This window comes from Dendrobates tinctorius, unplaced genomic scaffold, assembly GCF_039654945.1.
Source record: "Dendrobates tinctorius isolate UK_male_01 unplaced genomic scaffold, ASM3965494v1 ptg000237l, whole genome shotgun sequence".
In the NCBI taxonomy this organism is placed as follows: Eukaryota; Metazoa; Chordata; class Amphibia; order Anura; family Dendrobatidae; genus Dendrobates; species Dendrobates tinctorius.
In genome coordinates, this window is record NW_027361904.1 from 4,223,884 (window position 1) to 4,237,695 (window position 13,812).

The following is a 13,812-nucleotide window of genomic DNA, read 5'->3' on the forward strand; positions in this document are numbered from 1 at the left end:
GAACGAGGAAGGTTGTACCGGGAGACAGTACCCGGAGATCCTAAAAAGGAGTGGTTGAGGGAAAGACAGCTGGTCGTCCCCTATCAGTTCAGAACTGAGTTGTTGCGGATTGCCCATGAGATTCCACTCGCTGGACACTTGGGGATCAGCAAAACAAAGGCACGGCTGTCTCAACACTTCTATTGGCCCAAGATGGGGACAGATGTAACACACTACTGCCGCTCCTGTGCCACCTGTCAAAAAGTGGGTAAGGCGGGGCCTGCTCTTAAGGCTCCCCTTATTCCTTTGCCGGTGATAGAGGAGCCTTTCCAGAGAATCGCGGTGGACATTGTAGGACCGCTGTCCGTCCCCAGCAGCTCCGGAAAGCGATACATTCTCACCGTGGTAGACTACGCTACCCGGTACCCAGAGGCAGTAGCTCTGTCTTCAACCAGGGCAGATAAGGTGGCTGACGCACTGGTGACCATCTTTTCAAGGGTAGGATTTCCCAGGGAGATGCTTACCGATCAAGGGCCCCAATTCATGTCTCGCCTAATGGAGGCTCTCTGTGAGAAAATGCAGGTGACGCAGCTGGTATCGAGTCCGTATCACCCACAGACTAATGGTTTGTGTGAACGTTTCAACGGTACCCTCAAACAGATGCTCCGCATACTGGTTGAGACCCAAGGGCGCGACTGGGAGCGGTACCTCCCACACCTGCTGTTCGCTTACAGAGAAGTTCCGCAGGCCTCGACCGGGTTCTCCCCCTTCGAGCTCCTGTATGGCAGGCGAGTCCGGGGACCCCTTGGGTTGATAAGAGAATCCTGGGAAGATGAGCCAAACCCCACAGAAGTGTCCATCGTGGATTATGTCATGCGCTTCCGTGACAAGATGCAGACCTTGACGCAGTTGGTGCATGACAACATGACGCAGGCTCAGGCTGACCAGAAGCGCTGGTACGACCAGAACGCCCGGGAGCGGACCTACCAGGTGGGTCAAAAGGTGTGGGCGCTGGTCCCTGTACCAACGGATAAGCTTCAGGCAGCCTGGGAAGGCCCGTACGTCGTCCACCAACAGCTCAACCCGGTCACCTACGTGGTCACGCTTGACCATGCTCGGGGTAGGCGCAAGGCCTTTCACGTCAACATGCTGAAGGCGCACTACGAACGTGAAGCTTGCGTCCTACCGGTCTGCAATCTGCCAGAGGATGGGGAGGAAGATTCCCTCCTGGACATGCTGGCCCAGGCCAAGGCCAATGGGTCCAATGAGGACATGGAGATAAGTGGTTCGCTCACCGTGTCCCAGCGGTTGCAGTTGATGGCCACCCTGGAACTCTTCCGGCCCGTGTTCACCAACCGTCCTGGGAGGACGGAGTTAGCGGTTCATGAGGTGGACACCGGGAATCACGCCCCATTACGGCGAACACCTTATCGGATCTCTGAAACGGTGCAACAAGTCATGCGCCAAGAGGTCGATGAGATGTTAAGGCTGGGAGTGATTCGACGGTCAAAAGGTGCGTGGGCTTCACCTGTAGTCCTCGTGCCTAAAAAGGATCGAACCACCCGGTTCTGCGTGGACTACAGGGGGCTCAACGCCATCACAACCTCTGATGCCCACCCGATGCCGCGCATCGAGGATCTGCTCGAGCGGTTGACAAACGCCAACTACATATCCATCATGGATTTGAGTCGGGGATACTGGCAGATTCCCCTGAGCCCTGAGGCGCAGGAGAAATCCGCCTTTATCACCCCCTTTGGACTGTACGAGTCCACGGTCATGCCCTTCGGCATGAAGAATGCCCCTGCCACTTTCCAGCGGATGGTCAACCACCTGCTTCGGGGACTGGAGGAGTACGCCGTGGCGTACTTAGACGATATTGCCGTCTTCAGTTCCACCTGGGAGGAACACCTTCAGCACCTCCAGGAGGTGCTCAAGCGTCTTCACCAGGCAGGCCTGACCATCAAGCCGGGGAAGTGCCAGATAGGCATGCGCGAGGTCCACTACCTGGGGCACCGGGTAGGCGGGGGTTCCATGAGTCCGGAGCCAGGAAAAGTGGACGCAATCGTGTCCTGGCCCACCCCCAGGACCAAGAAACAGGTGAAGTCCTTCTTGGGCACTGCAGGGTACTATAGGCGGTTCGTACAGGACTATAGCGCCCTTGCCAAACCCTTGACTGACCTCACCAAGCAGAGGCTACCCCAAACAGTCAACTGGACAGATGACTGTGAGGCGGCGTTCCAAGCTTTGAAAGCAGCCCTGTGCAACTCTCCAGTGTTGAGAGCAGTCGACAGCAGTCGCCCGTTTCTGGTACAGACCGACGCCAGCGAGTTTGGCCTCGGTGCTGTGCTTAGCCAGGTCGACTCGGGGGACCAAGAGCACCCCGTGTTGTACCTGAGCCGGAAACTTTTGCCGAGGGAAGTGGCATACTCGACCATCGAGAAGGAGTGTCTGGCCATGGTGTGGGCACTGCAGCGTTTGCAGCCCTACCTGTATGGGCGCGCCTTCACGGTGGTAACCGACCACAACCCACTGAGCTGGTTGCACACCGTGTCGGGAACCAATGGAAGATTGCTCCGCTGGAGCCTTGCCCTTCAACAGTACGATTTTACTGTAAAACACAGGAAGGGCAGTGAAAACGGCAATGCCGATGGGTTGTCCCGCCGGGGCGAACCCGCTGAGGTGCGCATGGCCGATTACCGAGAGGTAATGCCTCCTTAGCGCCCTCTTAAGGGGGGAGGTGTGATGTACAATGTCTGTGAGGTATGGGGTTTTGTCTACAAAATATGATGTTTTCTGTTGTAACTTTCCAGAAAGATCCGGCACATATGACAATCCAGGCTGCTAGCTCTGCAGCTTCACCCCTCCTCCCTTCACACACACACAGAGCAGTGCCACCCCCCCTCCTCTACAGCCTGTGTTCGCACTAGTAATAGGAGACCCCCTGCTGTTACAACCATTTGTTTCCTCTCCACAGCTGAGAGAAAAAAGTGCGGGATGGTTCTTTGTTTGAAACAAAGAGGTTTGAATAAAACTATAAGAGCCTGCCCTGCGAAAACCGTACCAAGCAGAAATATAAAAATCATATTTCTGCGATCCGAGCAGACCCAGCTTCGCTGTGGTGCCTGTTGCAAAACTCTCGGATGTCCAGAACCTGAGATATGATTTGCGCCCAAATGGACGGTCATATCGCATAGATGTTTGATGTTTTCTTGATGGGCTCATTACGCTGGGAAACATGATACCACTGATGAGTCCATACCAGCTTCTCCCATAAAGTTATAGCTAATCTAAGTTTTGTAGCCAAAACATAACTTGGATAAGAGAGGTGGGATCAACCCAGAATGCACCTCTCTGTGATGTCACATAGGAAAGTCTATAAGGCATTTCCTGGGCAAACCAGCTCAGAACAGCTGCAGAATCCGTGCTGACAAGAACTCCAGATGAGTGGAGACGTGTGGCTCCTCCCCCCTTAAAGCCGCATGGTCTGCCTAAGGAACAATATGGAACTGTGAGTGTAATCTCTTTGTTTTCTCCACTTTTATTTTATACCTGTACTGTACATATTTTATGTCTCAATTTTATAGCAACTTTTATCTGTAATCACTGTCCTCTTTCGGAAAATAAATGAAATAATTATTTAGATCTGTCTCCATGCTCTAAGAATCGAACTATACGCCTTTGATAGATAATCGCTACTAATTCAAGGGGTTTGCCACGGACCCTCTTAATTTAACACTGTGAATTAAGTAACCGTGACTGGTGGCAGCGCGTTGTGTACGGCTATTACGGCTTGCTGGCAGTACAGAAGGGTCTTATATTGCTGAATAAGGGTCTGCAGCCACAGCATTGATAATTCCCTTACTGCAGAAGCCTAATTGCCGGTTCACAACAGGCAGCCCGTCCGGCGACCAATTATCCTAGGTGCAGTTCCCTGACTGACCTGAGGGTAAGGGGGGCGCCGGAGAGCTGTGAGTTCCAAAGTGGAACTGGGAAAGTGGGATATACATAAATCCCCGCAGTACTTGGAAGATTGATAGCAGTGGTGGGGCATCCAAATTAAACTCCCCCTGCGGCAAATTGTAGAGCGAGATTAGCTTGCTGGATATTTTTGGTCACATGGTGCCAGTGTTGGGATAACTAAGATAAGCCCCACTGCGCCTGTGATAGCCGTGTGCCGGCATTGTGTCACGTCCCTCCGTCCGCTGATACACCCGTGTCAGTGGTGGGACTGTGACATAGTGGTGACACAGGGTCCGCTGTCCGTCGCGTTTTGGTGGCAGCGGGACCCCCGTTAGTGTCGCCCGTAAGTAGACGAACGGCGGTGGGCTGTTCGTCACACTCTCCCCAGCCGCAGGTGGAGCAGTGCTGGAGCTCTCCCCAGCCGCAGGTGGAGTAGTGCTGGAGCTCTCCCCAGCCGCAGGAGGATCAGCGCCGGAGCTCTCCCCAGCCGCAGGAGGATCAGTGCTGGAGCTCTCCCCAGCCGCAGGAGGATCAGTGCTGGAGCTCTCCCCAGCCGCAGGTGGAGCAGTGCTGGAGCTCTCCCCAGCCGCAGGTGGAGCAGTGCCGGAGCTCTCCCGAGCCGCAGGTGGAGCAGTGCCGGAGCTCTCAACAGCCCCATGATCACTGACACGTGTTTGTGCTGAAAAAATGCCCAGATCCACGACTGATTGTTGCACAATGTGATCTTCATTCACTGACATGGAGGGTTCAGAGTCCATTATAATGTTTGTATCTGTTGCAGACACATTCACTAGCACCAGTGAGAGGGGTCTCACACACAGCACCGAGTGGAGTCTCGCACACAGTGACAGTACAGGGGACACTTACTTCATCACTTACAGGAGCTGAGCTCCCTTCATTGCTGCACACAGAGTCCACTGCGGTTAACCCCTCAGTTTCTGACACACCTTCCTCTGCAGCGCTCCCAGCATTGTCTGCTGCCTCAGACCCCTCACATTGTGCGGCTGATATAAGTGCTGCATTTCTTACCAGATGTCCTTGCCCCACACTGTGCACAATTTCAGATTTAATGTCCTTACTAATGGAGTGTTTTCTATTCTCCTTCTGGGCTCTGGCTCCCCTCTTTTTCTCCATAGCCCAAGTTTCCTTTCTGGGCACAGAGTTCACATCTTTGTCCAGGTTTCCTTTCCGAATGTCCAGCTCTCGTCTGCAAACATCCAAGCTCTCACATTTCATCAGTTTTATCTTTGGATCAGTCTCATTCTTAATTTCATCTTGTAATTTGCTGATTTGCATTTCCAGCTTAAAAATGCTTTGCCTTGTAACTTTACCACTCAATCCAGCAACATAACAAGCAGGTTTAGAAGACTCACCAGCCACCATTTCCAGCTTTCCATTACCATCAGGTCCATGCAGCAGGCTAGGGGCTTTCCCTGCATCATCAGCCCAGCTTCCCTCCCCTCCACCTGGGTCAGAAGCCATGCCTCCGCCCTGCTTGGAGCTCACAAACACACGTCTATCCTCTCCTATGGACAATAATATAACTACTATAATACTGCCCCTATGTACAAGAATATAACTACTATAATACTGCTCCTATGTACAAGAATATAACTACTATAATACTGCCCCTATGTACAAGAATATAACTACTATAATACTGCTCCTATGTACAAGAATATAACTACTATAATACTGCCCCTATGTACAAGAATATAACTACTATAATACTGCCCCTATGTACAAGAATATAACTACTATAATACTGCCCCTATGTACAAGAATATAACTACTATAATACTGCTCCTATGGACAATAATATAACTACTATAATACTGCCCCTATGTACAAGAATATAACTACTATAATACTGCTCCTATGTACAAGAATATAACTACTATAATACTGCCCCTATGTACAAGAATATAACTACTATAATACTGCCCCTATGTACAAGAATATAACTACAATAATACTGCCCTTATATACAAGAATATAACTACTATAATACTGCCCCTATGTACAAGAATATAACTACTATAATACTGTCCCCTATGTACAAGAATATAACTACTATAATACTGCCCCCTATGTACAAGAATATAACTACTATAATACTGCCCTGTATATAGAAGAATATAACTACTATACTACTGCCCCTATGTACAAGAATATATCTACTATAATACTGCCCCTATGTACAAGAATATAACTGCTATAATACTGCCCCTATGTACAAGAATATAACTACAATAATACTGCCCTTATATACAAGAATATAACTACTATAATACTGCCCCTATGTACAAGAATATAACTACTATAATACTGTCCCCTATGTACAAGAATATAACTACTATAATACTGCCCCTATGTACAAGAATATAACTACTATAATACTGCCCTGTATATAGAAGAATATAACTACTATAATACTGCCCCTATGTACAAGAATATATCTACTATAATACTGCCCCTATGTACAAGAATATAACTGCTATAATACTGCCCCTATGTACAAGAATATAACTACTCCTATGTACAAGAATATAACTACTATAATACTGTCCTTATATACAAGAATATAACTACTATAATACTGCCCCTATGTACAAGAATATAACTACTATAATACTGCGCCCTATGTACAAGAATATAACTACTCCTATCTACAAGAATATAACTACTATAATACTGCCCCTATGTACAAGAATATAAGTACTATAATACTGCTCCTATGTACAAGAATATAACTACTCCTATCTACATAAATATAACTACTATAATACTGCCCCTATGTACAAGAATATAACTACTATAATACTGCCCCTATGTACAAGAATATAACTACTATAATACTGCCCCTATGTACAAGAATATAACTACTATAATACTGCTCCTATGTACAAGAATATAACTACTATAATACTGCTCCTATGTACAAGAATATAACTACTATAATACTGCCCCTATGTACAAGAATATAACTACTATAATACTGCCCCTATGTACAAGAATATAACTACAATAATACTGCCCTTATATACAAGAATATAACTACTATAATACTGCCCCTATGTACAAGAATATAACTACTATAATACTGTCCCCTATGTACAAGAATATAACTACTATAATACTGCCCCCTATGTACAAGAATATAACTACTATAATACTGCCCTGTATATAGAAGAATATAACTACTATACTACTGCCCCTATGTACAAGAATATATCTACTATAATACTGCCCCTATGTACAAGAATATAACTGCTATAATACTGCCCCTATGTACAAGAATATAACTACAATAATACTGCCCTTATATACAAGAATATAACTACTATAATACTGCCCCTATGTACAAGAATATAACTACTATAATACTGTCCCCTATGTACAAGAATATAACTACTATAATACTGCCCCTATGTACAAGAATATAACTACTATAATACTGCCCTGTATATAGAAGAATATAACTACTATAATACTGCCCCTATGTACAAGAATATATCTACTATAATACTGCCCCTATGTACAAGAATATAACTGCTATAATACTGCCCCTATGTACAAGAATATAACTACTCCTATGTACAAGAATATAACTACTATAATACTGTCCTTATATACAAGAATATAACTACTATAATACTGCCCCTATGTACAAGAATATAACTACTATAATACTGCGCCCTATGTACAAGAATATAACTACTCCTATCTACAAGAATATAACTACTATAATACTGCCCCTATGTACAAGAATATAACTACTATAATACTGCTCCTATGTACAAGAATATAACTACTCCTATCTACATAAATATAACTACTATAATACTGCCCCTATGTACAAGAATATAACTACTATAATACTGCCCCTATGTACAAGAATATAACTACTATAATACTGCCCCTATGTACAAGAATATAACTACTATAATACTGCTCCCTATGTACAAGAATATAACTACTATAATACTGCTCCTATGTATCAGAATATAACTACAATAACACTGCTCCCATGTACAAGAATATAACTCGTATAATATTGCCCCTATGTACAAGAATATAACTACTATAATACGGCCCCCAATGTACAAGAATATAACTACTATAATACTGCTCCCTATGTACATAAATATAACTACTATAATACTGCTCCTATGTACAAAAATAAAACTACTATAATACTGCTCCTATGTACAAGAATATAACTACTATAATACTGCCCCTATGTACAAGAATATAACTACTATAATACTGCTCCTATGTACAAGAATATAACTACTATAATACTGCCCCTATGTACAAGAATATAACTACAATAATACTGCCCTTATATACAAGAATATAACTACTATAATACTGCCCCTATGTACAAGAATATAACTACTATAATACTGCCCTTATATACAAGAATATAACTACTATAATACTGCCCCTATGTACAAGAATATAACTACTATAATACTGCCCCTATGTACAAGAATATAACTACTATAATACTGCCCCTATGTACAAGAATATAACTACTATAATACTGCTCCTATGTACAAGAATATAACTACTATAATACTGCTCCTATGTACAAGAATATAACTACTATAATACTGCCCCTATGTACAAGAATATAACTACAATAATACTGCCCTTATATACAAGAATATAACTACTATAATACTGCCCCTATGTACAAGAATATAACTACAATAATACTGCCCTTATATACAAGAATATAACTACTATAATACTGCCCCTATATACAAGAATATAACTACTATAATACTGCCCCTATGTACAAGAATATAACTACTATAATACTGCCCCTATGTACAAGAATATAACTACTATAATACTGCCCCTATGTACAAGAATATAACTACTATAATACTGCTCCTATGTACAAGAATATAACTACTATAATACTGCCCCTATGTACAAGAATATAACTACAATAATACTGCCCTTATATACAAGAATATAACTACTATAATACTGCCCCTATGTACAAGAATATAACTACTATAATACTGCCCTTATATACAAGAATATAACTACTATAATACTGCCCCTATGTACAAGAATATAACTACTATAATACTGCCCCTATGTACAAGAATATAACTACTATAATACTGCCCCTATGTACAAGAATATAACTACTATAATACTGCTCCTATGTACAAGAATATAACTACTATAATACTGCTCCCTACGTACAAGAATATAACTACTATAATACTGCTCCCTACGTACAAGAATATAACTACTATAATACTGCCCCTATATACAAGAATATAACTACTATAATACTGCTCCTATGTACAATATAACTACTATAATACTGCTCCTATGTACAAGAATATAACTACACTAATACTGCTCCCTATGTACAAGAATATAACTACTATAATACTGCTCCCTATATACAATATAACTACTATAATACTGCTCCTATGTACAAGAATTTAACTACTATAATACTGTCCCCTATGTACAAGAATATACAGTGGGGCAAAAAAGTATTTAGTCAGTCAGCAATAGTGCAAGTTCCACCACTTAAAAAGATGAGAGGTGTCTGTAATTTACATCATAGGTAGACCTCAACTATGGGAGACAAACTGAGAAAAAAAAATCCAGAAAATCACATTGTCTGTTTTTTTTTTCATTTTATTTGCATATTATGGTGGAAAATAAGTATTTAGTCAGAAACAAAATTTCATCTCAATACTTTGTGATATATCCTTTGTTGGCAATGACAGAGGTCAAACGTTTTCTGTAAGTCTTCACAAGGTTGCCACACACTGTTGTTGGTATGTTGGCCCATTCCTCCATGCAGATCTCCTCTAGAGCAGTGTTGTTTTTGGCTTTTCGCTTGGCAACACAGACTTTCAACTCCCTCCAAAGGTTTTCTATAGGGTTGAGATCTGGAGACTGGCTAGGCCACTCCAGGACCTTGAAATGCTTCTTACGAAGCCACTCCTTCGTTGCCCTGGCGGTGTGCTTTGGATCATTGTCATGTTGAAAGACCCAGCCACGTTTCATCATCAATGCCCTTGCTGATGGAAGGAGGTTTGCACTCAAAATCTCACGATACATGGCCCCATTCATTCTTTCATGTACCCGGATCAGTCGTCCTGGCCCCTTTGCAGAGAAACAGCCCCAAAGCATGATGTTTCCACCACCATGCTTTACAGTAGGTATGGTGTTTGATGGATGCAACTCAGTATTCTTTTTCCTCCAAACACGACAAGTTGTGTTTCTACCAAACAGTTCCAGTTTGGTTTCATCAGACCATAGGACATTCTCCAAAACTCCTCTGGATCATCCAAATGCTCTCTAGCAAACTTCAGATGGGCCCGGACATGTACAGGCTTAAGCAGTGGGACACGTCTGGCACTGCAGGATCTGAGTCCATGGTGGCGTAGTGTGTTACTTATGGTAGGCCTTGTTACATTGGTCCCAGCTCTCTGCAGTTCATTCACTAGGTCCCCCCGCGTGGTTCTGGGATTTTTGCTCACCGTTCTTGTGATCATTCTGACCCCACGGGGTGGGATTTTGCGTGGAGCACCAGATCGAGGGAGATTATCAGTGGTCTTGTATGTCTTCCATTTTCTAATTATTGCTCCCACAGTTGATTTCTTCACTCCAAGCTGGTTGGCTATTGCAGATTCAGTCTTCCCAGCCTGGTGCAGGGCTACAATTTTGTTTCTGGTGTCCTTTGACAGCTCTTTGGTCTTCACCATAGTGGAGTTTGGAGTCAGACTGTTTGAGGGTGTGCACAGGTGTCTTTTTATACTGATAACAAGTTTAAACAGGTGCCATTACTACAGGTAATGAGTGGAGGAAAGAGGAGACTCTTAAAGAAGAAGTTACAGGTCTGTGAGAGCCAGAAATCTTGATTGCTTGTTTCTGACCAAATAATTATTTTCCACCATAATATGCAAATAAAATGAAAAAAAAACAGACAATGTGATTTTCTGGATTTTTTTTTCTCAGTTTGTCTCCCATAGTTGAGGTCTACCTATGATGTAAATTACAGACGCCTCATCTTTTTAAGTGGTGGAACTTGCACTATTGCTGACTGACTAAATACTTTTTTGCCCCACTGTAACTACTATAATACTGTCCCCTATGTACAAGAATCTAACTACTATAATACTGCCCCTATGTACAAGAATATAACTACTATAATACTGCTCCTATGTACAAGAATATAACTACTATAATACTGCCCCTATGTACAAGAATATAACTACTATAATACTGCCCCCTATGCACAAGAATATAACTACTATAATACTGCCTCCTAGCTGTGAGGTTGTGTGTTTGTAGCTCTCCTGATGTCTGGAGCAAGCCCAGGGGGAGGCCACCCTGGGCGGGGTAACTCCCCAAGCAAGGCCCATGCTTCCAGGCCTACACTTGGAAGTAACGCTCAAGCTGTGTCTAAGGTGGATGCAAGTCCCAAAGTTGTTTCTGAGGGAAAGAAAGCTCAGAATGGAAGTAGCAGCAGCAGCAGCAAGAAAGATGAAGCTGTGAAAGTGCAAAAAGTAACGGAACAAGGAAAAGCCATGGCTGTGGGTAAGAAAGTTCCAGTTAAGCAGTCGGCCAGCCAAGGCAAGCAGAGTGAAGGACAACTAGGAGAAATCCAAAAGAAATCTACTGGTGAGAAGCTGAATGGAGGGAAGCAGCCTGCAGCTCAGGAGGTGCCATCACCGGCCTCAGGTGTGCAGCTGACTCCCAGCAGGCAGAGGAGAACCTCACTGGAGAGACAGACGCTCCAGGAGAACCTGCAGCAGAAGCATGTGGTGGCCAGCATGGCGAGCTCTGAGCGGACAAGGTCGCAGTCAGGTGGCAGCAGTAAAAGTGCTGTGGAGCCTGGAGCCACGAAACCAGTGGTGGTGAAAGTTAAGGACACGTCTGGTTTCAAGCATCCGGGGACATTGCTGAAAGCAGGATCCCAGGAGGAGACGCCATGTGCTCATGAGCTTCAGGTCGCAGAGGAGATCCCAGGACTGGTCAAGAGGCTCGGTGAGTTACAGCAGCACAAAGACTTGCTGCAGAAGCAAATAGAAATGGGCTATAAGGTAAAGGCTGCTAATCCTGGTGGGTGTTGTGAGTTCATTTTCCCCTTCGTCACTGAGGTCTGGTGAACTCCCTATTCTGGTAAAGGAAGGTAATGAGCCTGATTATCAGGCACCTGAGACTAATGAGGATGACTGGCTGAGTGGAGTCACTGACTGGATATAAGGCTGCCGACGCCCTTCTGCCCTGCGGGTGATTTCTCTGTGGACTTCTAGGACTCCAGTCTGATTCCTGCTTCCCTAAAGCTAAGTTTTCTGCTTTGCCTGTTTGCATTTATTTTTTGTTTTTGTTTTCCTTGCTTTTCTGGATTCTGCCATTCCCTGCTGGGGTGAGCTGAATCTCCTTTTGCCTGTTGCTCTGTCTTCAGAATATTCCTGAGTACTGACAGAGCTTTTTTGAAGCCTAGCGTCTTCAGGGCCTTTTTCACTGTCAGTCTGTTGGCTCTTATTTTCATAGGGTTTTTCACGGATTGCAGACAGCAGCCTTCCTGTCCTTTCCTATCTAGGTAGTTTGGGCCCCGTCTTTGCTCAGTCTATCTTTCTGTCTGTGTTAGTGTTTTCATCTTGCTTCACCGTCATTATATGTTGGGGGCTGCCTATTGCTTTGGGGTCTGCTCTGGGGCAGTTTAGATTTCCCCTTTCTTTCTGTAGGCCTATTTAATTCTCCGGCTGTGATCGAGGGGTCTAGGGCATCGTAGGAACCCCCACGGCTACTGTTAGTTGTTGTGATAGGTTCAGGGGTCTGCAATCCGATAGCTGCCAACCTCTCTGGTTTTCTGGACTTAGCTAGCATTTCTGTTTTTGCCTCCTACGGTGACTCAATCATAACAGGTGGGGATCACGCCTTTTGTGATCAGACTCTGAACACACTTGGTATACAGCTGGCAAAAGAGGTGGGGGATATGGACTGTGTCCTAGAGAAGATGGGGCCCCTGGCAGAGACTTATAGGAACCATGCACTGTTTATGTCACACAAGCAGGACTCTGCAGGTTCCAGCTCAGACATTGTCCCAGGTGAGCCCCAGAAGCCGGTGCGGCCAGTGCTGCAGCCTGCAAGTTTCTGCTTCCAAAAGGGTCAAATACTGCAGCCGCATCAGCCTGCGGCAGACCCCAAGCAGCAGCATGTTATGAAGATTCCAGCAGGTGTACCACAAGTCTCAGAATGCCCAGCACAGCAGCCTGCAGCAGATCCCAAGCAGCAGCATGGACTGCACTTTCCAGCAGAGGGACTACAAGTCTCAGAATGCCAAGCACAACAGTTGGGCAGTGGACATGTGCTGGTCATTACTGATGGTGCCCAGCAGGGCTCTGATGCTGGGGATAACCGTGCTGTATCTGGGGGGTCGGGGGCTTGGGGGAGCACAGTATCATTGGTGGACGCTGCACAGTCTGATAATGACATTGATGCTGATGATAACAATGTGCATGATAATGTCTGTGATTTCCCCCCTTTAATTTCAAGCACACAAGGTGTGGCTGCCCCTCCTGCTGCAGACCTTCACCCCGTCAGGCAACCCAATGTGACCCCGCACGGTCCCCCCAGTAATGCCTGGAGTCGTGGTGCTCCGTCCTTTACCTCGTACCAATTATACAGGCCAGGCGTTTAAATGGAGAAAAGTAGTGCGTTTCCGGCACAGAGGTGCCAAGGAGGACCTGCCAGACAGGAGGTTTGTCGTCAGGGAGCTCTTGTGCCACCAAATGGGGTTTGTGCCAGTCAGCATCCTGGCAGTGATTAATCTTCCAGACAGGCAGGGCTATGATGTCAGCTTTAAGCTCATGT

At 44.9% G+C, this 13,812-nt stretch overlaps 1 protein-coding gene across 5 annotated transcripts in view; it reads right to left on the reverse strand.

Annotated features, from left to right (window-relative positions):
* Positions 1 to 13,812, reverse strand: part of FAM219A (family with sequence similarity 219 member A) — a 203,235-nt gene that overhangs the window by 83,202 nt on the left and 106,221 nt on the right. The window contains exon 1 of one of the 5 annotated variants that reach the window (XM_073556687.1): positions 5,313 to 5,351. The exons of the other annotated variants lie outside the window; for them this stretch is intronic. Within the exon in view, the coding sequence (XP_073412788.1) occupies positions 5,313 to 5,351 (39 nt within the window). Of the gene's footprint in view, positions 1 to 5,312; positions 5,352 to 13,812 lie in introns of those variants that run through there. 5 annotated transcript variants of the gene reach the window in all.